This window comes from Salmo salar, chromosome ssa15 (assembly GCF_905237065.1).
Source record: "Salmo salar chromosome ssa15, Ssal_v3.1, whole genome shotgun sequence".
NCBI lineage: Eukaryota > Metazoa > Chordata > Actinopteri > Salmoniformes > Salmonidae > Salmo > Salmo salar.
This window is the reverse complement of record NC_059456.1, coordinates 60,451,730-60,477,809: the sequence shown is the minus strand read 5'-3', so window position 1 is coordinate 60,477,809 and position 26,080 is coordinate 60,451,730. Positions and strand designations below refer to the sequence as shown.

Genomic DNA, 26,080 nt, shown 5'->3' with positions numbered 1-26,080 from the left:
GCAGGGAGCCCCGCCAACAGGGAGTTGCAGTAATCCAGACGGGAGATGACAAGTGCCTGGATTAGGACCTGCGCCGCTTCCTGTGTAAGGCAGGGTCGTACTCTGCGAATGTTGTGATGACGTGAGCACCTGTGGTGAGGGTACACATCAAGGACATTCAGTTTCATACAATAATAGTTGAGTTTATTGGGGACAAACACATTGACACAATGAACAAACAATCGTCCGATGCATTGCACTAGTGAGTCTAGCTCAAGCAAATTTTCAACACCCGTCCCTAAATAGACTTTAATGAAAACAAAAGTAAAGAAATACGTAATCAATGAAAATATCACATCTGTACATTATCATAATTATATCCACAATGCCAGCCTTCAATTAGATGCACCTAAGCAAATCTCATAGCACTAATATTTACAACTTGGACATACAGTCTCAATGGGTCTGTTGGATAACACACAACAGTTCATACATGATCGCGCTGCTGAAGCAGTAGCAGCCTGTTGGGAAACAATGCAGTAGAAAGACCCTGCAGTGTTCCCTGGTGGACATTCCAGGCCTTTGCAGCTTCTGCATCCGTTTGGTCAGGGGGTTCAGGGGAAAGACCATTGAGAGACACTTGAAGACAAGCTTCACATTTGAAAAATCAGATGAAGTGTTCAAAGCTCAGTACATTGTACAGGATGTGTCCAGGATTTTCAGCACATGGCTCTAGTGACAATTCTTTAACTTAGATTTTTGGTTAAGATGGAGACGTGAATTCAACATAAATCATTAATTTGTAGACAAACTGGATATTGAAATGCATTTGGCAACCAAATATCAACATTTGAAGAATATGTACCTTCTGCTTGGATAGTTCCATTTACTTTTGTAATACAGTATATAGCAATAAGGCTAATGTAACAGTATTTATTCTACCTTAAAATAAGTAACAGATCCATGGCCACATTGAGGTTAGCCTACTGTAACTATAAATATCTTATGTAATTATAGAAAGTGTGCCTGTTCAAGATAGCATGCAAAGGTCATCACAGGTCTGTGGAGATCTTCACAATTGCTATAATAATCTGTGCAGAATCTCAAACATTGATCATTTACACTATGTACTTTTAATGTAATCTAAACTGCAATCCAGGTAATTTGGTTATGGTATTAGACGAAGCACAGTGAAATCTTATTGATCAACGTCTTACCCAAATATTACCCACATTTCCACGTTGAAATAACGTGGTGTGCCCAGTGAGTTAGTTATCATCTAACTCAGGTAGTATTTCTTTGCCTTCTGTTCCAGACTTAACTTTGAATCTTTCCCTTGGTCTCTTACTTGCCTGTAGAGAACAGAGGGACAGAGCACAGAGGGAATAAGATAATTAAAAGGATGGATTCCCTTCTTTTGCCCTCCCAAGTGAGTTGCACCGCCTTCTGTTCATCTTACCATCTTCGGTCTTGCCTTTCTTCTTGTTTTACTGTGCTTTTGTCACTTCACATTCTTTTGCTACTTCATTTCTTCTTCTTTCTCTGGTCATTAGAATGTATAGTTGGGTCTGGCTCACTGTTTTCTCCAGGCTCATCCCCCTTATTCTTCAGTGTAGAAGTGGCCTGATCTTCAGTTTCACTCTGAATTTCTCCAGATTCTGCTGGTGTTTCTGATAGCTCTGTTCCACTTTCAGGCAGGGCATTGTCATCCAGCACAGACTAGCTATACTGTACATCTCCTCTATGTAATTAAAGTTCTCTTCAGTGGCTGGAATGCATTTTGGGCTCAGTGCAGGCTTTTGTTCCGGCTCGTCTTGACGCTGTCCATTGTACGATCCATAGAATAATATTTTGACCCAGTGTGGACCCATCTTTGCAGAGCGCGGTCTGGGTTTGGGGGGCACTGCTTCAATGTAAACAAAGCGGTCTCCATTAGAACAGTTAGTGAGTTGGTTCTTGCATCAAATCATGCGTTTCATAACTTTCCCCAATCTTGCAACCTGCTTTGGTCAGAAACTCTGTCACAACACTGTCATCTGCTGATTCAGGCAGCTCTTTGATTGTAACTTGAACTGAGTTCTGATTGGCCATGCGTGACTTCAGACTGACAGGGTTGTTTTCCTTGAACAGTACATGCTTTCCACAGACAGATATTCCTCCAATAAGGAGTTGCCTCCTTTTCACTTAGATAGATATGCCAGAGTGCACTCTCTGTACCAATCTCAAGTGGCTTGGGTGGATTACCTGTATGCTATGGTAGAGCTATTCTTCCTTCAGGGGGTTAGCTATGGCCTCCTCCGTTGTAAGGATTTCTCTCTCCAAGATGAAGATAGGGTGAACCGTTTCCTTTGGTGTGTTGCGCCCGGCAACTGTACTCCAAGCCTCCTTTTCTTTAGCACTTCCCTTAATGCTGCTTGATGTGGCAGCCTCCATGCACTCTGCCATGTTGACTTGTTCTGATTTCACTATATTATGTCAAAAATCACTTATATAATCAAAACAAAATAATTAGCCAAGATTGTTCAGAGTAATGTAGTGAATTTAAATCTTGTATTAACAGAGGGTGGTTGATTTTGTTGGAGATATTCACTAGATTAAGGTGTCTCCTTTGTTCAGGCAAACCCACAAAGATAAGGCTGATGTGTGTGGCTTCATGGTCAGGTTCGAACAGTGCACTCAGTACACAAAGAACAAACTGTGGCCATACGTGGGATGTACCCAGATGACCATATTTACTTACCTTACCACTTGATTTGCTAAGCTATCTTAGTGGTGAAGTGTTACCCCCTATTGACTTTAGGCATAAATGTTCGTTGTCTCTGCTACACTGTTTGGGGTCACTACACCACCCATGCCTCATGTTACAGTCAAGACAACAACAACAAAAAACTGTCCCCTGTATAAAGGTAAAACCTGAGATGCCCTGCCTCATCCCCACGGTGGCCCGCTGAGTGACTTCTCCTGCAAAGTGCTTGGCTCTGTCCTCTCTTCATTGGTTGACAGTGGCGACACATGCCTGCTTAGTGTCCTCTCTGACATCACTTTCTGCGACAATTTCGGTTTTGGACCCTCTTCTTCCTGTGGGTGCGTCCGTGGCAACTCATCTTGTGAGTTAGTCGTCGTGCCAACCAAAGCGACAATGTTTTGGAGAGGAGTCTGGGCCAGCAGTGCCAGCTGCCAATGACATTGTTCCTTCCTCTAGCCATCCCGCCCAGCTCTCGTATCAGGCCCCCAAAATCCCGAGGCAGGCAGTAGCGCGGGACACCTCTGAGGTCTTTGGGGATGTCTCGGCTGTGACAGAGGTCCTGGAAGTAGACAAGGGCAAAGCCGTGGCTCTTGCCTGTCCCCTGTAGTGCCCCCTGCAGACAAGACAGGGCAGCCCTGAACACCGGCCCCGTCACTGAGGATGGCTCCCTCTCCTCCTCTCCGCTCCTACCTTCCTCTTTCCATTCCACTCCTTTCTTCATTCCTGCTTGCTCCTGTTTATCTCTTGTTTTCTCAAGTCCTTTCAGCTCTTCTCCTCCACTCTCCCCTTGTCGCATCTCCTCTCCTTTACTCCCTCCTGTCTTTTTCCCATCTCTCCTACTCCCTCCATCTCGCTCTTCTCTCCAACTCTTGTAGGACTCCTTAGCCTCTGGGCTCCATATGATCAGCACCCGGCCTCCTGCCTCTCTGACTGCCTCCCACTGTCCATACATCCAGGGCACAGGGCCCAGCTCAGCCACACCAGCCCCAGACCTCTCCATAGCCCCAGGACCATCCCCATTGGAGATCTGGGCCCACAGAGCCATGCGCACTTCAGCACACAGCTCCCCCTGTAGAATGGAGGCCAAAGCACACACGGGAGACACATGGGCTGACAGCTCTGAGGAACACACCAACAACACAGGCCTCTGGATGAACAGCCAACCTGCAGGGAGCGAGAGAAGGGGCGAGGCAGACACACACACAAAGGAGAGGGTAACGGGGATGAGACAACAACAAAAAAGATTGGAAATGATTGTCAGTTATTGCTTGATTTCTCAATTATTTCACTGATGGCCATTAAGCCTTTAGGATCAAATCAAATGTGGATTAAATTAGGTTTGAAGGATAAGGTGATACAAAGACACACAGACAGAGCAGACAAGTAGGTCAAAGACAGTACATAATATTGAAAACATTGTTAATGCAATATAATATGACTGAGGACACAAGAAGGGGCTACATAGGTCTACGTACAGTACAAGAAAAACTGACCTGTGACTCCATTCTTGGTCACATAGTGGATGAGGCGTCCCAGCATTGTCACAATAACCAGAAGTGTCAAGGCTGCAACAGCATAGAGACCCCATCTCCTGTGGGAATCTGAGAAGGCATATGAGGATACTACTTATAAGTGCTGGAAGGTGTGTGTGTGTGTGTGTGTGTGTGTGTGTGTGTGTGTGTGTGTGTGTGTGTGTGTGTGTGTGTGTGTGAACTCACAGTCAGGACAGAGTATTCTCCTCCCATACTGTGGAGGATCTGACCGCCACACCTTCAGAGAGTTAAAGAGAGCGTGAAATGAAAAGAAAGTCAACAGTAAGATAAGATATCCTTTCACATAATACAAAAAACATTCATTGTTAGGTCATACCTGCACACATAGTCCCTCAGTTAGGAAGGATAAGGGCAGGTTCAGCTGTGTCTCTCTGGTGCCCCCACCCTGTACAACAGAAAACTGCACTCTTAACAGCATGGACCAGTGTGTATAGCTCTATAATACAGTAATAGTGTCTTCTTACCTTACCATGTTTACTAAGTAGATAGCTCCTCTGGACACACATCCCTTGTCCTGCCATACACAGAGTTGAGCAGCAAAGGATGCTGGGATATTGGAGGTGAGATAGACACGGAGACTCTGTGAACCAGGACCAACATATGCCTCCCACTTAGACATACCTGAGGGAAGGAGGGAGAGAGAGATGTTGTTCAAATCACATTTTATTTGTCATATGCGCCGAATGGATGTAGACTTTACCGTTACAGTGAAATGCTTGATTACAAGCCCTTCCCAAGGATGCAGTTTAAAAAAAATGATAAATACAAATAGTAACACAAGGAATTAAACTATATACAGTACCAGGTATTTGAGGTAGATAAACTACATATTCAAAAGTATGTGGACACCCCTTCAAATTAGTGGATTAGGCTATTTCAGCCACACCCTTTGCTGACAGGTGTTTAAAAAAAAAAAAAAAAAGATTTTTTTAATCGAGCACACAGCCATGCAATCTCCATACACAAACATTGGCAGTAGAATGGCCTTATTGAAGAGCTCAGTGACTTTCAACATGGCATCGTCACAGGATGGAAACAAGTCAGTTCATCAAATTTCTGCCCTGCTAGAGCTGCCCCAGCAAGCCCTGCCACATCCAACGAGCATCAGAGCCGGTGTAATAGAATTCCACCTTCCTCCTATATTGTCCTTTTTCATGTTTGATGTCTCGGAGGTCGTAGCAGTCTTTCTTGTATGCACCCATATCCGTGTCCCATTCTTTGTAAGCAGTAGTTCTAGCCTTTAGCCCAGCATGGATATTGCCTGTAATCCATGTTTTTTGGTTTACACGCTTATATAGGCACTGTGGGAACGACATCGTTTATGCACTTATTGACGAAGCCTGTGACTGATGTGGTAAACTCCTCAATGCTATCGGTTGATCCCCGGAACATATTCCAGTCTGTATTAGCAAAATAGTATTGTAGCCTCGGGTCTGCTGGTACTTCCTGTTTGAGCTTTTGTTTGTAAACAGAAAGAAGGGTTTATAGATTCATGGTCGGATTTGCCGAAGGGAGTGTCTTGCATGCATTTGGGTAGACTAAAAGTGGTATGGAGTTTTACCGCTCTTAGTGGCACAGAAGATGTGTTTATGAGCTCCCGAGTGGCGCAGCGGTCTAAGGCACTGCATCTCAATGCTTGAGGTGTCACTACAGATTTGAATCCAGGCTGTATCATAACTGGCCGTGACTGGGAGTCCCATAGGGCGGTGCACAATTGGCCCAACGTTGTCTGGGTTTGGCCAGTGTAGGCCATCATTGTAAATAAGAATTTGTTCTTAACTGACTTGCCTAGTTAAATAAAAGGTTAAATAAATCAATTATAATATCAAGTGCAGTATTTATATCACTGCGGTCTTGTGGTCTCTCACCTGGCAGGAATGGACAGTGGACATCAAAGCTGCTTCTAAAGGACAACTACAGAGAGACATGAGAACATCAGCGACTGAAACCCACATGTATCATGTATTATACAGTTAACTGTTGATATTATACATGTATTGGCTCACAGTCTTACCTGCACACACATCTGAGGGTGTTTATCCACAGCAGAAACATTATATTTCTGTCAGTGGGAGAGTGGAAGGGAATAATCATCATTATTATCCTCCTCTTCTTCATCATCATCATCATCATCATCATCGTAGTTATCACCAACCCTTACCAGATCTCTCTTCTCCACTATGTCCTCCAGTGTGGAGTTGAGGATGGGAGTGCAGTGGGATGTGTTTCTCTGGTGTTGCCAGCAGAGGGAGGCAGAGAGCTTCAGGTAAGCAGTAGGACACGGGGAGCTCCATGCCAGGTTCGAACCCAACTCACCATACAGAGTCACAGAACTGGAGCGCCACACGTCTCTGCCCTCTTCAGATCACACACAGACAGTGTATTATTACAGATAGTAGTGTGAGGAGTGAATGCTCCATGATGACTTCGGTCTCTAAGGACTGCATGCTCTGCTGGTTTATCTGTGACTAATAATAATAATAATAATAATAATAATAATAAATCCAGCAGAAAGCCCCTGGTTTCCCAGATCAGATTCACAGGGCAATTTACAGGTACCACATGCAGAGACTGAAGCTAATCATCAACTACTGCATCTCACAAGTCTAAGAGACATAAAAAAAAACAGAATACTCACCATCTAATGAGCTGTTCACAAATGGGCAAACTGTGGTTCGCCTTGCATCCAGGTGTGTGTAATATACCTGTAGCAGGCAGGCATACAAACAGACAAAGACAAGTAAGGACACTTACATGAGACATAGTTTGAGCAATGCAGCAATGTCACTGTCCATTGCACATTGTCTGATATGTAGTTGAGTGAGACCTTACCTGTACACAGACACAGCGAAGCAGGTAGGGGAACCTGAGAGTCACTGACAATGCCTGATTGGTGTCAATCTGGTGAAAACATACGTTATCCATAAACAAATTATATACACTGCTCAAAAATAAAGCGAACACTTAAACAACACAATGTAACTCCAAGTCAATCACACTTCTGTGAAATCAAACTGTCCACTTAGGAAGCAACACTGATTGACAATACATTTCACATGCTGTTGTGCAAATGGAATAGACAACAGGTGGAAATTATAGGCAATTAGCAAGACACCCCCAATAAAGGAGTGGTTCTGCAGGTGGTGACCAAAGACCACTTCTCAGTTCCTATGCTTCCTGGCTGATGTTTTGGTCACTTTTGAATGCTGGCGGTGCTTTCACTCTAGTGGTAGCATGAGACGGAGTCTACAACCCACACAAGTGGCTCAGGTAGTGCAGCTCATCCAGGATGGCACATCAATGCGAGCTGTGGCAAGAAGGTTTGCTGTGTCTGTCAGTGTAGTGTCCAGAGCATGGAGGCGCTACCAGGAGACAGGCCAGTACATCAGGAGACGTGGAGGAGGCCGTAGGAGGGCAACAACCCAGCAGCAGGACCGCTACCTCCGCCTTTGTGCAAGGAGGAGCAGGAGAAGCACTGCCAGAGCCCTGCAAAATGACCTCCAGCAGGCCACAAATGTGCATGTGTCTACTCTACCGGTCAGAAACAGACTCCATGAGGGTGGTATGAGGGCCCGACGTTCACCGGTGGGTGTTGTGCTTACAGCCCAACACCGTGCAGGACGTTTGGCATTTGCCAGAGAACACCAAGATTGGCAAATTCGCCACTGGCGCCCTGTGCTCTTCACAGATGAAAGCAGGTTCACACTGAGCACGTGACAGACGTGACAGATTCTGGAGACGCCGTGGAGAACGTTCTGCTGCCTGCAATATCCTCCAGCATGACCGGTTTGGCGGTGGGTCAGTCATGGTGTGGGGTGCCATTTCTTTGGGGGGCCGCACAGCCCTCCATGTGCTCGCCAGAGGTAGCCTGACTGCCATTAGGTACCGAGATGAGATCCTCAGACCCCTTGTGAGACCATATGCTGGTGCGGTTGGCCCTGGGTTCCTCCTAATGCAAGACAATGCTAGACCTCATGTGGCTGGAGTGTGTCAGCAGTTCCTGCAAGAGGAAGGCATTGATGCTATGGACTGGCCCGCCCGTTCCCCAGACCTGAATCCAATTGAGCACATCTGGGACATCATGTCTCGCTCCATCCACCAACTCCACGTTGCACCACATACTCTCCAGGAGTTGACGGATGCTTTAGTCCAGGTCTGGGAGAAGATCCCTCAGGAGACCATCCACCACCTCATCAGGAGCATGCCCAGGCGTTGTAGGGAGGTCATACAGGCACGTGGAGGCCACACACACTACTGAGCCTCATTTTGACTTGTTTTAAGGACATTACATCAAAGTTGGATCAGCCTGTAGTGTGGTTTTCCACTTTAATTTTGAGTGTGACTCCAAATCCAGACCTCCATGGGTTGATAAATTGGATTTCCATTGATTATTTTTGTGTGATTTTGTTGTCAGCACATTCAACTATGTAAAGAAAAAAGTATTTAATAAGATTATTTCTTTCATTCAGATCTAGGATGTGTTGTTTAAGTGTTCCCTTTATTTTTTTGAGCAGTGTACATCTTTGTACAAAACTTTCACCTTTTGAAACACGTCTACACACACAATGACCTTACAGTAGTAAGATTAGAAAGGTTGGAGCATTCTGAGTCTGTCTGTCTGTAGCACAGCCTGGTGTATACTTCAGGTGAGAGAGCCGGCTGGTATATGTGGTCCCCAGTTGCTACAGTTACAGTGAGGGATCGAGCCAGCTCATCAACAAACAGGTCAAACTCCGGCACTGGATCTGAATCACCACAGACAGAGAGTCATAGTATGCAAAATTACTATAGAAATGTAATCAATTAAGGGGATAAGGGGAAGGGGATAAGTGATGGATGTGAAAGGTAAGTGGGAAGGGGATAGGTGGGGATAAGTGATGGATGTGAAAGGTTAGGTTTTGAGATTCATTACCTGGACAGATGTCTTGTACGATGTACCTGTCTTCTCTCTTTGGTTTGGAGGACAAAGACACATACACTTGTCGCCCTGCATCGGCCGGGAAACAGTCATACACCAACTCCCACTGGAGGGCAGCAGAGACAGCACCATAATCAGAAACACACGTTCACCTGTTTTAATGTGTGCGCGCATGAAAATATCAGATCTTACCAAAATTTGATGCCCAATATTATGGAGACGTAAACGTTTGATTTTGGTCTTTCCTCCGTTGAATGGAAGCGGGCCTCTCCACTTAAAATAAAAACAAGGCAACAGTAAACATGTCATCCCCCACGAATGATGCAGGGCCACCCTTGGGAAATCAGTGGAATTTTGTAAATGACAGATCTCTACGGCAAGACGCATCATTCACCCAAGTTTAATCAAAATCAGACCAGTACTGTCACAGATATCGTGTGTGACTAACGTACGAACGCACTAACTGATGGAGATAGATCCACAGTCCCCTCCACGATTTCATCGTGGGGGGCAATTAATAGATAAGAAAGTTTACTTAATTTTATCCATCTATCTTATCCAGCTGATAACTTTGGTAGCTAAGGAATATTCACTGGTCAGTGGAATGAAGGGAAGTTGTTACCTGTAAAGTGCGATTTTTGACATTTTCTATGGAGATGATTCTGTGAGTACTAGTTGACAGCTCCAGGTAGGTAATAGTCAGTGTCCCAGTAAAGTCTACAGAGGAAAAACAGAGGACAGATTAAGGAATCATGGCAGTTAAGGTAGAACGAGAGAAAGTCATGTTAAGGAAGAAAGATAGACAAACAAGGCAACAGTAAACATGTCGTCCCCCCACGGATTTGCAAAATCAATATAGCTTTGTAAATGACTGGTCTCTATGGCAAGATGCATCACTCACCCAAGTTTAATCAAAAGTGGGCCAGTGGTGTGTCAGATATCATGTGTGACAACATACGTACAGTTGATTACTATAGCGCCCCCCTTGGGTCAATAACATGTGATTTAGTAAATGTCGAATCTCTATGGCAAGACGCATCATTCATTCATCTAAATCGGACCAGTGGTGTCTGAGATATCGCATGGGTTGGCTAGACTAATATTCCTGAGCATATGTGCCAAATTTCAAACAGATCAAGCGATATAAACATGTGCCCGTTATAGAGCCACTGTGTGGTTGATATGAATGTTCTTGCATATGTTGAGTCTTATGGGTCCCTGAGATATATTTGTTCCTTGTGAGGAGAGGGACCTATGTACCGAATTTCATGACTTTAGGTCAAACAGGAATAGGGGCATGGCCTAACAAAGTAAGCATTTTCAATCTCTTGTTATACCGCCACCATCTGGACAATCAGTGTAATTGTGTAAATGCTGGATCTCTATAACAAGACGCATCATTCACCCAAGTTTCATCAAAAATCGGGCCAGTGGTGTCTGAGATATCGTGTGTGACTAATGTACTAAGGTACAGAGACAAATCCACAGTCCCCTACCCAATTTCATCATGGGGGACAACAAACACAAGGTCAGAGAAAGGGAAACTGAGATGAAGACTTTGGATAAAAGTAAGCTGGAAGAAGGTTCTGAAGGGGAAGAGGATGATGTGGAGAGTGAGATTGGTTGTGGATGGGAGACAGTGCTTAAGGCCTTACCTGCAGCTTTCATTCTGACACGGACATGGACACAAGCAGAACAGGAGCCTTGTGATGGAGAGAACCGGAAGGTGGACAGACTCAGCTGGGGAAGACTCTCCAAGTTCCAGGTGGAACCTAAAGAAAAAACAAATGCCACAGAACATTCAAAACTGTACAACTTATGAAGTAAAATATATATACACGTGAAGTCTCAGAATTCCAAATAAACTGTTCCTCTTCATATTGTGTATAAGATCAGCTCTCCAAAGGGACCATGGACTAAAGTAACACTTACCATTATGGTGTTGAATCTGTGGATAAAGTGGGAGACAGGGAAAGGAAGAGAAGAAACAGAGCATGGCTGTGTTGAGTTTGTTACTGACATGTGAAGTGAATATTGATGCAGGTTCACATAGCCTAATGCATTTCCAATACATCATTTCCATTATCTATAGGCTACAGTCTGAGTATAATGTCTCCATTGCTTATTAGTTACATTATCTCCATGAAGATTAACCTCAAAGATGGTATGATTCATTCCTTTACCTCGGTGACAGTTAGTTTAGCGCGTGGTTTCTCCTCCGCGGCGTGCAGGAGCAGCAGCAAAGACAACAGGAGCACAGCACGTGCTGGTCCATTTCCGCAACTCATCATGAACATTGATCAGTACTTACACCAGACGTTGCTAGAACAAAGCTCAGGCAGCCAACAAACGCAAAATCCAGTGGACCGACAGTCCACATACATGTTTACACTACAGAGTGTATTTCAAAACCAAATAAATGTAATTCAATCAAACTGAAAAGTAGGTAGGCCAACATGTTATCTTCCAGTGCCATGATGTTTTTGTATGTTCCTAAGAACTGTTCGAATAGTTCTCTGCGGGTTAAATTGTGTCTTGGGAGAGTGCGTAATCGCTGACTTGTTTATGACATACAGCTCCACCTCTCCAGCCGCCTACTCTAGACAGACAGGTTACATCAGTAGTTACCTCCCACAATATACGTTTTGTATGGCCCGGTGCCCCGGGTAGGCGGAGTGTGTACATTTTAGACCGTTCCATTGGTCCTTAAGAGAAATCTCCACTCCCCGAGTCATCGGGCCATGCAAAACGAACTAGCCAAATGTTCACGCTAGTGCTGTTGCTTCTCTACGTCTTGGATTGCCGAGTGTGAACTTTGCTTTAACTAACAGTAGGGAAATAATAGTCAGCCTATACTGAGAAAGAACATTTTATTTAACTGCGGGAAGGACGGAAAAGTTTGCTGCCAAACATTGCAGTCCCCTGCACAGTTAGTGTTGAGGCCTACTATTTTTGGTATTTCAATTACTTTCGAAGACATTTGGAAGTAGGCCAAGTATTTGGATATTATTTATTTGAAAATACAAGTAGTTGAATATTGGAATGTATTTTAAAATACACTTAGAAAATATTGGCATGTATTTGAACTTACTCAAATACACAGAAACTTATATTTTCAAATGCAAATATTGTATTACCCCAGGCCTGCTTGGTATTTGAAATAATGTATTTGGAAATAAGTATTTGAAAATAGTTAAAATAGTAGCCTATGCTAGGTTGTAGTATAGTAGCCTATACATTTTTTTTTAAGTGGTCAAATACTTCCAATAGAAGTAGTTGATTCGGACCATATTATTTGAAAATACTCAAATACTCAGAGTATGCATATATTTGAACCCAGGACTAATCTGAACAACGTCTCAGAGGTGTAAAGATAGCGTTAACAGCGGTAGATTAGTCAGATATCTGATACCGTAATGTTTATAGGTTATTATCAGGTCACATCTATTCCTTTTATCACCACAAAACGATTATTCTATTGCTATTGTTGGATTCTATTCAAAACTGTCTCTATTCACATCCTACAAAGCTAGGGGAAGGACCTCTGAAATGTGGTCCTTATTAAATTCAGTTATGGACTTTGAACAGCCTTGGTTATTTGGATAGGGTAATATTCACCCCATGTCTGTAGCAGTTTCTGGTTAGGCTCACATGTTGTTTTCCAACGTTATTATACAGTAAGTCTGTCTGTATGTGTGCATGCATGTGTCAGACGTGGTGGAAAGTTTCTGTCAGTTGTGCTATATCTCTCTCAAACCACACACACACACACACACACACACACACACACACACACACACACACACACACACACACACAATAATGCTCAGAAATTGTTGAATGTAGTTGACGGTAAGTGGGCTCTCTAACTGGGTCAAGGTTTCATTTTGAGTCCAAGGTGCTAATTCTCACAATATGTGTCTTTGTGTGTGTGTTTTACAGAGGGTAAAAACCCTGAACAGATACTTCCTCCTGACAGAGACTTCATGCTTTTACCTCTATCCCTTCTGTGCCCTTGAGGACACACACACACACACACACACACACACACACACACACACACACACACACACAGACTTCACTTGTTAAATTAACTTCAATCATTGTAGTTGAAAGGGAGGAGACAGGTTAAAAGAAACATTTTTAAGCCTTGTGACAATTAAGACATTGTGTATGTGTGCAATTCAGAGGGTGAATTGGCAAGACAAAAGACATAAGTGCATGTCCCGTGTGGCACAGTTGGTAGAGCATAGCACTTGCAACGCCAGGGTTGTGGGCTAAATTCCCATGAGGGACCAGTATGAAAATATATGCATTCACTACTGTAAGTTGCTCCAGAAAAGAGTGTCTGCTAAAGTACAAAGATGTAGGTGCCAGGCAAACTGGTTTGTGTCAAGAACAGCAATGCTGCTGGGGTTTTAAGGCTCAACAGTTTCCTGTGTGAATCAAAATGGTTCACCACCCAAAGGGCATCCAGACCCAACTGTAGGAAGCATTGGAGTGTCTAATTATTTGTTTCCACATGTAGCAAGCAAAGTGTTTGTTTACATTTAAGTCATTTAGCAGACACCCTTATCCAGAGCGACTTACAGTAGTGAATGCATACATCTCATACATTTTTTTTCTTCTCCGTACTGGTCCCCCGTGGGAATCGAACCCACAACCCTGGCGTTGCAAACACCATGATCTACCAACTGAGCCACACGGGACCATTTGTATTGTCCAATCTACATGGGTAGTGTGCAAGTCAGTCAGACAATAGTTTATTAGGTACACCCATCTAGTAGAGGGTCGGACCACCCTTTGCCTCTGGAACAGACTGAATTCTTCGGGGCATGGAAACGTTGCTCAATTGGTATCAAAGGACTTAACGTGTACTAGGAAAACATTCCCCACACCATTACACCCCGGCACCAGCCTGTACCATTGACACAATGCAGGATGGGGCCATACTGTTTACTCCAAAAATGGACTCTGCCATCAGCATGACACAATAGGAACCGGGATTTGTGAAACCAGGCAATGTGTTTCACTCCTAAATTGTCCACTGTTGGTGATTGCGTGCCCACTAGATCCGTTTCTTCTTGTTTTTAGCTAGATAGGAAAGGAACAGGTGTGGTCGTCTGCTGCAATAGCCCATCTGTGACAAAGACCAACCAGTTGTGCATTCCAAGATGCCATTCTGCACACCACTGTTGTACTGCGCCATTATTTGCCCGTTTATGGTACGCCTGTTAGCTTGCACAATTCTTTTGCCGTTCTCCTTAGACTTCTCATCAACGAACTGTTTAAACCCACAGGACTGCCGTTGACTGGATGTTTTTTGTTTCTCACACCATTCTCTGTGAACCATAGACACTGTCATGTGTGAAAAGCCTAGGAGGCCAGACATTTCTGAGAACAAACGATCATACGACGTTCAATCGAACAGTAACTGAATGCCTTGATGCCTGTGTGCCTGCTGTATATAGCAAGCCATGACCATGTATGTGTAGGAGCGAGCCATTTTCGTGAATAGGGTGGTGTACCTAATAAACTTGACACTGAGTGGCATCTAATTACCTTATTTCTCAGCGGTGCTGGCAGCAGTAAAAAAAAAGTTAGGTGAATCAGGTCAGATTCAGATGGAGGGTGAGTGCGTTGTTCAAGATGGAGAAACAAAAGGCAAGACCAAATGATGCACAAAAACACTGCAAAAAACTAGTAGACCTACTTGTGCTGCATCTAGCACTAGCAGCCACCCACGTAACATAGTAAATGTAAATGTAAATACACAACCATTAGTATCATATGTTACGTTTTGTATTAATGTATTAATTTGTGGATGTCCATCATCCATTTCATATGATATGTTACGAATTAAAATGTGTATGATATGTTACGAATTGCAATTCCTACAATATGCTATGAACTGCAATCTGTACATTATGTTATGAATTTCCAAAATGTATGATATGTTACGAATTCCAATTTGTTGTCACTAACGTTAGCTAGGTGGCTAACACTAACTTTAGCTAGGCTAGGGGTTAAGGGTTAAGGTTAGGAGTTATGTTAAACGGTTAAGGGGAAGAGTTAGCTAACATGCTAAGTATTTGCAAAGTTGCTAATTAGCTAAAATTCTAAAGTTGTTGGTGGTGAGATTTGAAGACGCAACCTAATTAGCATTTATATACGTACCCATCCACCCTGACCAACCATCCTACTTTTGCTTTTGCTTTAACGCTGTAATATATAACTTTTTAGGAGACCTGACCAAATTCACATAGAAATGTGCATTATAGATCTATCATTCTCATTGAACGCAAGTCTAAGAAGCGGTAGATCTGTTCAATGTGTGCCATTTCTATGCTTCCCATTCTTAAGTTTAGTTTTTGCATCTTTTACTTTCAGTTTTGCACACCAGCTTCAAACAGATGAAAATACAATATTTTTGGTTATCGAAAATATATTTCACAGCGGTTTAGATGGTACAATGATTCTTTACACTATACTTGCTTGTCTTGTGATATAAACTGAAATTATTAATTAACTATTACAATTTAAGCAACCAGGAAATCTTCTGTCTTATGTAACCATATCAAACATAACATACTAATTTGAGTGTCCCGGATTTACATTTACTATATTACGTCTCATCTATGAGACAAGGCTGCACTGCCTGGGCCTGGCAATGGCCTTAAGAATACATTCTTAGAACATAAAAGGGTTCTTCAGCTGTTCCCATAGGAGAAATCTTTGAAGAACCCTTTCTGGTTCTAGGTCAAACCTTTTTGAGTTCCATGTAGAACATTTTACACAGAGGTTTCTATATGGAACGCAAAAGAGTTCTACTTGGATACAAAAAGCCGAAGAATCCCTTTGGAAGCCTTTTTTTCTAAGAGTGTAGTGATTGTTCCTCTAGTGAGAGTAACTTTCCTCCTTCTGTGAACAGTCTCTGAGTGATGAGATGGATAGCCCAGATAGTGAGTCCGGGTTCCAATGTGTAGCCTAATATAAATAGGCTACCTGTTAAATACTGTATACTGTATATATAAAATATCTATTGGTTAACTGAATAGTATGCTGTTACGTAGAAAATTCATTTTACAATCTGCGCTACGGCAGTGTATGCACACACACACACACACACACACTTCTGGTCCCCACAAGTATAGTCAAACACGTCCACACACGCACACACACATTCTGCCTGTAAGAAGTAACAGGATGTCTTGTACCCTCTCTGACACATTTACATCTCCTTAACACTCTGAGGGATCAACAAACGTACAGTGCCTTCAGAAAGTATTCACACCCCTTGACTTTTTCCACATTTTGTTGTGTTACAACCTGAACTAAACATTTATTAAATTGTCACTGGCTTACACACAATACCCATAATGTCAAAGTTAAATTTTTTTATATATTTTTTTACATTTTTACAAATAAATAACAAATGAAAGGGTGACATTTCTTGAGTCTATAGGTATTCAAGTCCTTTGTTATGGCAAGTCGAAATACGTTCTGGAGTAAACATTTGCTTAATAAGTCACATAATAAGTTGCATGGACTTAGTCTGTGTTCAATAATAGTGTTTAACATTATTTGAATATCTACCCTACCTTTGTACCCCACACATACAATTATCTGTAACGTCCCTCAGTCGAGCAGTGAATTTCAAACACTGATTCAACCACAAAGACAAGGGAGGTTTTCCAATGCCTCGCAAAGGCCACCTATTGGTAGATGGGTAAAAATTAAAAAGTAGACATTGAATATCCCTTTGAGCATGGTGAAGTTATTAGTTACACTTTGGATGGTGTATCAATACACCCAGTCACTACAAAGATACAGGCGTCCTTCCTAACTCAGTCAACGGAGAGGAAGGAAACCGCTCAGGGATTTCATCATGAGGCCAATGGTGACTTTAAAGAGTTAGAGAGTTTAATGTCTGTGATAGAAGAAAACTAAGGATGGATCAACAACATTGTAGTTAATCCACAATACCAACCTAAATGATAGATTGAAAAGAATGAAGCCTGTACAGAATACAAATATTCCAAAACATGCATTCTACTGTTTACAGGAAACTCATTCAACAATTTTAGATGAAGGTGAGTGAAAAATGGACTGGGGGGATGAAATATACTTCTCCCATGGGCAAAGAAACTCAAAAGGGGTGACGATATTAATTAACAGTAATTTTGATCTGATTGTGCAAATTGTCCAAACAGATCCACATGGTAGATGGATGATTTAATATATGTTATTGGACCATAAACAGATATGGCTCATTAACCTTTACGGACCAAATAATGATGAGCCACGCTTCTTTGAAAATATATATATATATATATAAAATGATCAATCCTGTAAGCAATACAAGACTATTATTATGGTGGGAGATTATAATACAGTTTTAAATACCTCAATGGACCGTAAAGGAAATCACACTACAAACTATCACCCTCATGCTCTTAAGGAAATCATGAATGTCATGGATATATTGGAACTAGTGGATATATGGAGGATGAAATACTCTGACCTAATGAGATATACATGGAGGAGGCTCAATCAAGCTAGTGGTCTTGACTACTTTCTTATGTCATTCTCTCTAGCACCAAAAGTGAAAAAAGTGTTGATAGGGGATAGAATGCGGTCAGACCATCAGATAATTGGCATATACATGACTGTTGCTGCATTTCCACGTGGGCAAGGATATTGGAAATTTAATCAAAGCCTATTGGATGATAACATGTTTTTAACTAGGACAGAGGAATTTATAACATCATTTTTCCAACAACATAGGTACAGCAAATCCGATTATTGTATGGGCCATGCAATTCAGTAAAACAAAAGCAATTTAGGTCAAAGGAGTCCATACTAACAAAGGAAAAATAAGGTCTAACAGAACAGATACAGTAGATAGCAATGCAAACTGTACCATAGAGGCTCAGAATAAGTTAGAGGAAAAACAAAAAGAAATGGCGGAACTTTTTGAACAGTAAATATATAAATTATAATAAAAAAAGCAAACTGGATGGAATATGGGGAAAAATGCACCAAATTATTTTTTTATCTTCAACATAGAAATGCGACCAAAAATAATTTACTGAAACTTGTTACAAATGATGGAGTCACCTATGATTCACCAAATTATATTTTGAAAAGGAAGCAAAGTACTTTAAGCATATGTTTTTGTTTCAGTCTCATCTCTCCTCTAACCGACGCTAATTGTTCAGTATGGATTTTTTTATATTAATAATGTAAAATTAACAGCCATACAGAAAAACTAATGTGAAGGTGAAATTAGAGAGGAGGAACTTCTTGGTCCAATTAAAGTCTTTAAGGCTGGGAAAACTCCAGGGCTGGATGGCATACCAGTTGAGGGATACCTAACCTTTTTTTGATATACTCAGAGGACCGTTATTAGCATGTTTTAACCACTCCTATGTAAATGGTAGATTATCAGACTCTCAACAAGAAGGTCTGATTTCATTATTACTGAAACAGGATGCAAGTGGGAAATATAAAGATCCAGTTCATTTAAAAAAATTGGAGGCCCCTTACACTTCAATGTTGTGATGCAAAGATTATTGCAAAATGTATAGCACGTAGAATTAAAAAGGTATTATTCATTCTAATCAGACAGGTTTTTTAAATGGACGATACATTGGAGATAATATAAGGCAAGTACTGGAAACAATAGAACACTCTGTAAACCTGGGAAACCAGGCCTGCTATTCATAGCGGACTTTGAAAAGGCTTTTGATAAAGTACGACTGGAGTTTATACATAAATGCCTTGACCATTTCAATTTTGGAGAATGTCATAAAATGGATTAAAATTGTGTATAGTAAGCCTAGGTGTAAAATAGCAAATAATGGCTACATCTCAGAAAGTTTTAAACTGTCAAGAGGAGTAAAACAAGGTTGTCCACTATTGGCATATCTATTCATTATGGCCATCGAAATGTTAGCTATTAAAATCAGATCCAACAATAATATCAAGGGATTAGAAATACAGGGCTTAAAAACAAAGGTGTCATTGTATGCTGATGATTCATGTTTTCTTTTAAATCCACAGCTTGGATCCCTCCACAGCCTCATAAAGGATCTAGATAATTATTTTAACCTCTCTGGATTACAACCAAATGATGCACTATAGTGTACTATGTTATGTATTGGATTACAAAAAAATACGACTTTTATTTTACCATGTGGTTTACCAATGAAATGATCTGATGGTGATGTTGATATACTCGGTATACATATCCCAAAATAAATAAATGAATATTGTGGTTAAACTCAAATATACTAATTGTTAGAAAAACATAATTTTTTGAAATGTAAAAAAAAAAAAAGTATAATCTTCGTAAATGATATCATAAATGCGACTGGTGGAGCTATGTCATACATGCAGCTAACTAAAACATATGGAAGTGTCTGCTCTACCCAATTAACAACCAAAAAATGTAACAACCAAAATATTGACAGCTGTGCCATATATATTGCAAAATAGTTGGGAAGAGATTTTTGACGTACCGATTCCATGGCACATGGTTTATGAACTGATATGCAAAACGACGCCGGATTCAAAACTTTAAATTGTTCAATTTAAATTATTGCAACCAACATAATGTTATTTATATGAGGCATACAACCTTCCCAGCTCTGCAGATTTTGCTGCGAAGAGGCAGAATCATTAGATCTGTCACGCCTGCACCCGCTCCCCCTCTCTGGTGCTCGAGTGCGCCAGGCGGCCCATCATTACGCACACCTGCCACCATCGTTATGCGCATCAGCGCTTCATGGGACTCACCTGGACAATTACTTTATTGATTGCCTCCCCTATATCTGTCACTTCCTCAGTTTCTTCACCGTGTCCGCATTAATGCCGTTTTGTTCCCCATGTCCAGACGCTGGCTGTGGTTTGTTTCATGTCCGTTATTTATTAAACGTTCACTCCCTGTACTTGCTTCTCATCTCCCAGCATCTGTCCTCACAGAATGCAGACATCACTAATGGAAGCATCAGGGAGTTGTTTTGTTGGGATTGGTGACGGATCCGTGTGCTGCTGCCGAAGGGACTTGGGCTTCCATGCCTTAGCTGGCTCGATAGGGTTTCTTTCCTCGGTTGGCTCGGCAGGCTCCCATCCCACGTCATGCCTCAGCCGGCTCATCAGGCTCCCATCCCACGTCATGCCTCAGCCGGATCGTCCGGCTCCCTCGGCCGGCCGGTCAGGCTCGCCCAGGTGGGACACCGGGTGGCGCCCCTAGAGGGAGGGTACTGTCACGCCTACTCCCACTTTCTGGTGCTCGAGTGCGCCAGGCGGCCCATCCTTACGCAAACCTGTCACCATCGTTATGCGCATCAGCCCTTCATGGGACTCAGCTGGACTATTTTACTTTATTGATTGCCTCCCCTATATCTGTCACTTCCTCAGTTTCTTCACCGTGTCCGCATTAATACCGTTTTGTTCCCCCTGTCCAGACGCTGTCCGTGTTGTTTCAAGTCCGTTATTTATTAAATGTTCACTCCCTGTACTTGCTTCTCATCTCCCAGCATCTGTCCTCACAAGATCATTTGTTTTGGTACTGCCCATATGTAGCTTGTTTTTGGTCACAGGTCCAGGAATGGCTGAAGAATTGCAATATTTACCTGGAGCTAACCCTGCAGATAGCAGTACTGGGCAATCTGAGAAGTCATAGTCAATCGATCAATATACTTTTAGCAAAAATTGTTAATTTCAATTTAGTCCGTCGCAACAATGAGAATAAAGGTTCAGAAATTTTGTGAAGCGGCGCAGTTGAAAAATATTGGCAAATATAAATCCAATATGGATGGTGTTAAGAGATAGATGGGAGGGGTTGAATGGAGCTGAAGGTTGGGACTAATAAGATAACTAATGTAAAATGTACTGTGCCGTAAAACATACCTGTATATAGGTTAACTTTTTTGAAAGAGCACAGTTTGAAAGATACGGCAAATATAAATCAAACCGGATGTATGGGATGGGTAGAGGGTTAAAAACAAACTATTGTAAAATAGACTGTGTCCATCAAATGTATATAGTATGTTTAAGCTGGAAATACAGACCTAAGCGTTGTTCACTAGTTTGCTCCAATTGGGGGAGCGGTGGTAGGGTTGGAGGGTAATAAAGGAAATATCTAATAAAAAAAGATTTGTATGTATGTATTTATATGTGTATGTATGTATATATATATTTGCCAGAAAATATATGGAGGATTGGAAGTGATTGTCACTTGTGCTCCCTCTAGGTCATCAGGCTGCTCATTATCCTGCACACCTGTCACCATGGTCAAGCGCACCGGCGCCTCATGACACTCACCTGGACTCCATCACCTCCTTGATTACCTTCCCTATATATGTCACTCCCTTTGGTTCCTTCCCCAGGCGTTATTGTTTCTGGTCTGTGCATTGTTCGTGTTTCTCGTTTTGTATTATGTTTCATTTGTTGATTAAATCACTCACTCCCTGAACTTGCTTCCCGACGCTCAGCACACATCGTTACAGTGATGCAGACAATTACTTTGATGGAAGCTACAATCTATCTGCAATACTAAAGCTGATCTATTTTTTTTTTTTTTTTTATATAAAATAAAAAAAATGATTTATGTTTGGGGAAAATCCAAATCATAACTGAGTACCACTCTTCATATTTTTGAAAATATATATATTTATATGGGCTCGGGAGGCGAAGGTCAAGTCATGCGAACCGCCGAACTGTGCTTCATAACACCCACCCGCTTAACCCGGAAGCCAGCCGCACTAATGTGTTGGAGGAAACACTGTTCACCTGACAACAGAGGTCAGCCTGGAGGGGCCCGGCCCGACACAATGAGTCGCTAGAGCGCAATGAGCGAATTAAAGCCCCCCCCGCCACCCCCCCGGGCAAACCCTCCCCTAACCCGGACGACACTGGGCCAATTGTGCGCCACCCTATGGGACTCCCGATTACAGCCGGTTGTGATACTGCCCGAGATCGAACCTGGGTCTGTTGTGCACTGTGATGCAGTGCCTAAGACTGGGAGGCCACTCTTCACTTGGGAGGTCACTCTTCATATTTTCAAGCACATTGGTGGCTGCATCATGTTGTGGGTATGCTTGTAATCGGCAAGGACTAGTGACAGAATAGTGGTAAGTACAGGTAAAATCCTAGAGAAAAGCCTGGTTCAGTCTGCTTTCCAACAAACACTGGGAGACAAAATCTCCTTTCAGCACGACAAGAACCTAAAACACAAGGCCAAATATACACTGGAGAAGACAGTGAAGATTCCTGAGTGGCCGAGTTACAGTTTTGACTTAAATCTACTTAAAAATCTATGGCAACAACCAATTTGACTGAGCTTCAAGAATTCTGAAAATAATAATGGACAAATGTTGCAAATCCAGGTGTGTGAAGCTCTTAGAGACTTACCCAGAAAGACTCACAGCTGTAATCGCTGCCAAATGTGATTCTAACATGTATTGACTCAAGGGTGCGAATACTTACAGTATGTAAATGAGATATATCTGTATTTCTTTTTCACTAAATTTGCTAACATTTCTAAAGCCAGGATTTCACTTCGTAATTATGGGGTATTGTATGTGTATGGGTGAGAGAAAACAATTTAATCCATTTGAAATTCAGGCACAACAAAAATGTTGTGGAATTATTGTGTAGTAATTTAATGTGGAATAAGTCAAGGGGTATGAATACTTTCTGAAGGCACAACTACCTCAACATCTACCTCAACAAATGAGACCTCAGCCACACACACACACACACACACACACACACACACACACACACACACACACACACACACACACACACACACACTGTGTACAATAAGGTATAGTACAGAGAGAACTGTTGTGGAAACAGTAGCAGGGTTTGCTTAGAGAGATCATAGAGAGATATCAAAGAACTCATGAACTGTCAACTGAAGAAAAACATCAGTGTCAACACAGCTCTTTCATCTCATCTGTTCTTTGACCAAACCACTGGGTGATATCTATCAGTTCTTTCAGCTCCCACTCATCCTCCCTATGACTGTAAACAGGGGTGGGGGATTTAGGGCAGGAAAGAGTGGGTCATCTTCAGAAGAGTGGGTCATCTGTCTTCACAGATGCAGTCTCTTATCAAATTCACCCCAGCATTGCTATTCATGAAAACCTCACCATCAGGGCCCACCATGTTGTTGCATGTTTACGTACTTTTCCACAAATATTTTCACTGAAAGGCTTTTTCAAGTCTTCTGGGAAAGGTCACACACTCAATATATATTTTTCTACATTGCCCTCCCCCACAGTGAAAAACACATTGTATCACGTAACTCACAGGATCTACTGTTTTCAAGAGGGTAAGCAGGAGGTGATAGTGTCACAACATAAATCAGTAATTATGTGTAAGAGTAGTAAGTGTGTTTGTGAAATGAGACCTTGTCAGTGTGTATGTCATGTAGGCCTATGATGGATCTAGGTTTCATGATTAGGAACCTGCAGAACCGGAGTGTTGTCTTTATGTCCTGGCAGTTACACCCTCCTTCTGCAGAAAGGAGTCATGATGAAAAATAATCCACCAGAGAGCGTTGACTGTGTCCAATTTCAACACCTGACACACCCTGTTCATACCACCTCACTCAACACCCCCATACATGGCTGCAGGAAGATGGTTTTGTTGTCAGTGTGTGAGAGAGACAGCCAAGGCAGTCAGATTTAGAGATGGAGGTCAAGCATGGCGGTAAGTACACTCACTCATTAATAATCCTGGTTGAGGATCACCGAAGGGAAGAACAGGGCTTTTGAAGAACACACAGGGGTATTCCACATGTTCTAACTTCCTGCTTACAACAGGGAAATGAAGGTTGAGGAGCAAGATAAGAGCCCAGGGGGGTATACTATAATCAGGATCAAGGAGTTAGTCAGCTAACTTGCCTAAATATACTGCTCAAAAAAATAAAGGGAACACTTAAACAACACAATGTAACTCCAAGTCAATCACACTTCTGTGAAATCAAACTGTCCACTTAGGAAGCAACACTGATTGACAAATTTCACATGCTGTTGTGCAAATGGAATAGACAACAGGTGGAAATTATAGGCAATTAGCAAGACACCCCCAATAAAGGAGTGGTTCTGCAGGTGGTGACCAAAGACCACTTCTCAGTTCCTATGCTTCCTGGCTGATGTTTTGGTCACTTTTGAATGCTGGCGGTCCTTTCACTCTAGTGGTAGCATGAGACGGAGTCTACAACCCACACAAGTGGCTCAGGTAGTGCAGCTCATCCAGGATGGCACATCAATGCGAGCTGTGGCAAGAAGGTTTGCTGTGTCTGTCAGCGTAGTGTCCAGAGCATGGAGGCACTACCAGGAGACAGGCCAGTACATCAGGAGACGTGGAGGAGGCCGTAGGAGGGCAACAACCCAGCAGCAGGACCGCTACCTCTGCCTTTGTGCAAGGAGGAGCAGGAGAAGCACTGCCAGAGCCCTGCAAAATGACCTCCAGCAGGCCACAAATGTGCATGTGTCAGCTCAAACGGTCAGAAACAGACTCCATGAGGGTGGTATGAGGGCCCGACGTCCACAGGTGGGGGTTGTGCTTACAGCCCAACACCGTGCAGGACGTTTGGCATTTGCCAGAGAACACCAAGTTTGGCAAATTCGCCACTGGTGCCCTGTGCTCTTCACAGATGAAAGCAGGTTCACAGAGAGCACATGTGACATACGTGACAGAGTCTGGAGACGCCATGGAGAACGTTCTGCTGCCTTCAACATCCTCCAGCATGACTGGTTTGGCGGTGGGTCAGTCATGGTGTGGGGTGCCATTTCTTTGGGGGGCCGCACAGCCCTCCATGTGCTCGCCAGAGGTAGCCTGACTGCCATTAGGTACCGAGATGAGATCCTCAGACCCCTTGTGAGACCATATGCTGGTGCGGTTGGCCCTGGGTTCCTCCTAATGCAAGACAATGCTAGACCTCATGTGGCTGGAGTGTGTCAGCAGTTCCTGCAAGAGGAAGGCATTGATGCTATGGACTGGCCCGCCCGTTCCCCAGACCTGAATCCAATTGAGCACATCTGGGACATCATGTCTCGCTCCATCCACCAACGCCACGTTGCACCACAGACTGTCCAGGAGTTGGCAGATGCTTTGGTCCAGGTCTGGGAGGAGATCCCTCAGGAGACCATCCGCCACCTCATCAGGAGCATGCCCAGGCGTTGTAGGGAGGTCATACAGGCACGTGGAGGCCACACACACTACTGAGCCTCATTTTGACTTGTTTTAAGGACATTACATCAAAGTTGGATCAGCCTGTAGTGTGGTTTTCCACTTTAATTTTGAGTGTGACTCCAAATCCAGACCTCCATGGGTTGATAAATTGGATTTCCATTTATTTTTGTGTGATTTTGTTGTCAGCACATTCAACTATGTAAAGAAAAAAGTATTTAATAAGATTATTTCATTCATTCAGATCTAGGATGTGTTATTTTAGTGTTCCCTTTATTTTTTTGAGCAGTGTATAATGAAATAACTTATTTTTCTTAAAAACAAGCTTGAAATGGGCTTGGTCTAATTGATTCAAAAACAAAAAACACATAACTTTGTCTTTCTTAATGAACCAGAAAATCTAGTTATTTCTGGTTGTTTATCATAGTTAGCTGGCTAACGCATTGATCCTGCTTTGTAGTACCCCCCTCTGGTCCTGCTGTTCACCACTGTTTGTATAATGTCAAGTATGTACTCATGTAATTAAATGTGATTAGATGTGATCACTGCCTTCTGCTAAAATATTTTGATTGAGAGAACTTTTGAATTTAATAGGGAAAGGTGGCAATGTTGTACAAACATACACAGACATACACATTAACAGGCCAAAGAGAGCAGACCAGAACAAAGGTG

General features: G+C 42.5%; 1 protein-coding gene across 1 annotated transcript; it reads right to left on the bottom strand.

Moving 5' to 3' along the window:
- Window positions 1–166: 166 nt before the first annotated feature.
- LOC106571879 (uncharacterized) lies at window positions 167–11,770 on the bottom strand. Its single transcript, XM_014145400.2, has 17 exons — window positions 11,380–11,770; window positions 11,129–11,144; window positions 10,852–10,968; window positions 9,819–9,913; window positions 9,389–9,469; window positions 9,191–9,302; window positions 8,854–9,023; window positions 7,111–7,179; window positions 6,917–6,983; window positions 6,440–6,636; window positions 6,293–6,340; window positions 6,147–6,192; window positions 4,748–4,899; window positions 4,595–4,663; window positions 4,444–4,495; window positions 4,219–4,326; window positions 167–3,889 (listed from the first exon to the last, which is right to left on the bottom strand). The coding sequence occupies exons 1-17, from the start codon at window positions 11,491–11,493 to the stop codon at window positions 3,018–3,020; spliced, it is 2,385 nt and encodes a 794-aa protein (XP_014000875.1). The 5' UTR covers window positions 11,494–11,770; the 3' UTR covers window positions 167–3,017.
- Window positions 11,771–26,080: the final 14,310 nt, after the last annotated feature.

Coding starts and splice junctions, on each gene's coding strand:
- LOC106571879 (XM_014145400.2), bottom strand. CDS start 11,493: ATGTTCATGATGAGTTGCGGAAATGGACCAGCACGTGCTGTGCTCCTG. Junction 9,470..9,818: donor TCAAAAATCGCACTTTACAG/GTAACAACTTCC, acceptor TTTTATTTTAAG/TGGAGAGGCCCGCTTCCATT. Junction 4,496..4,594: donor CTGAGGGACTATGTGTGCAG/GTATGACCTAAC, acceptor AACTCTCTGAAG/GTGTGGCGGTCAGATCCTCC.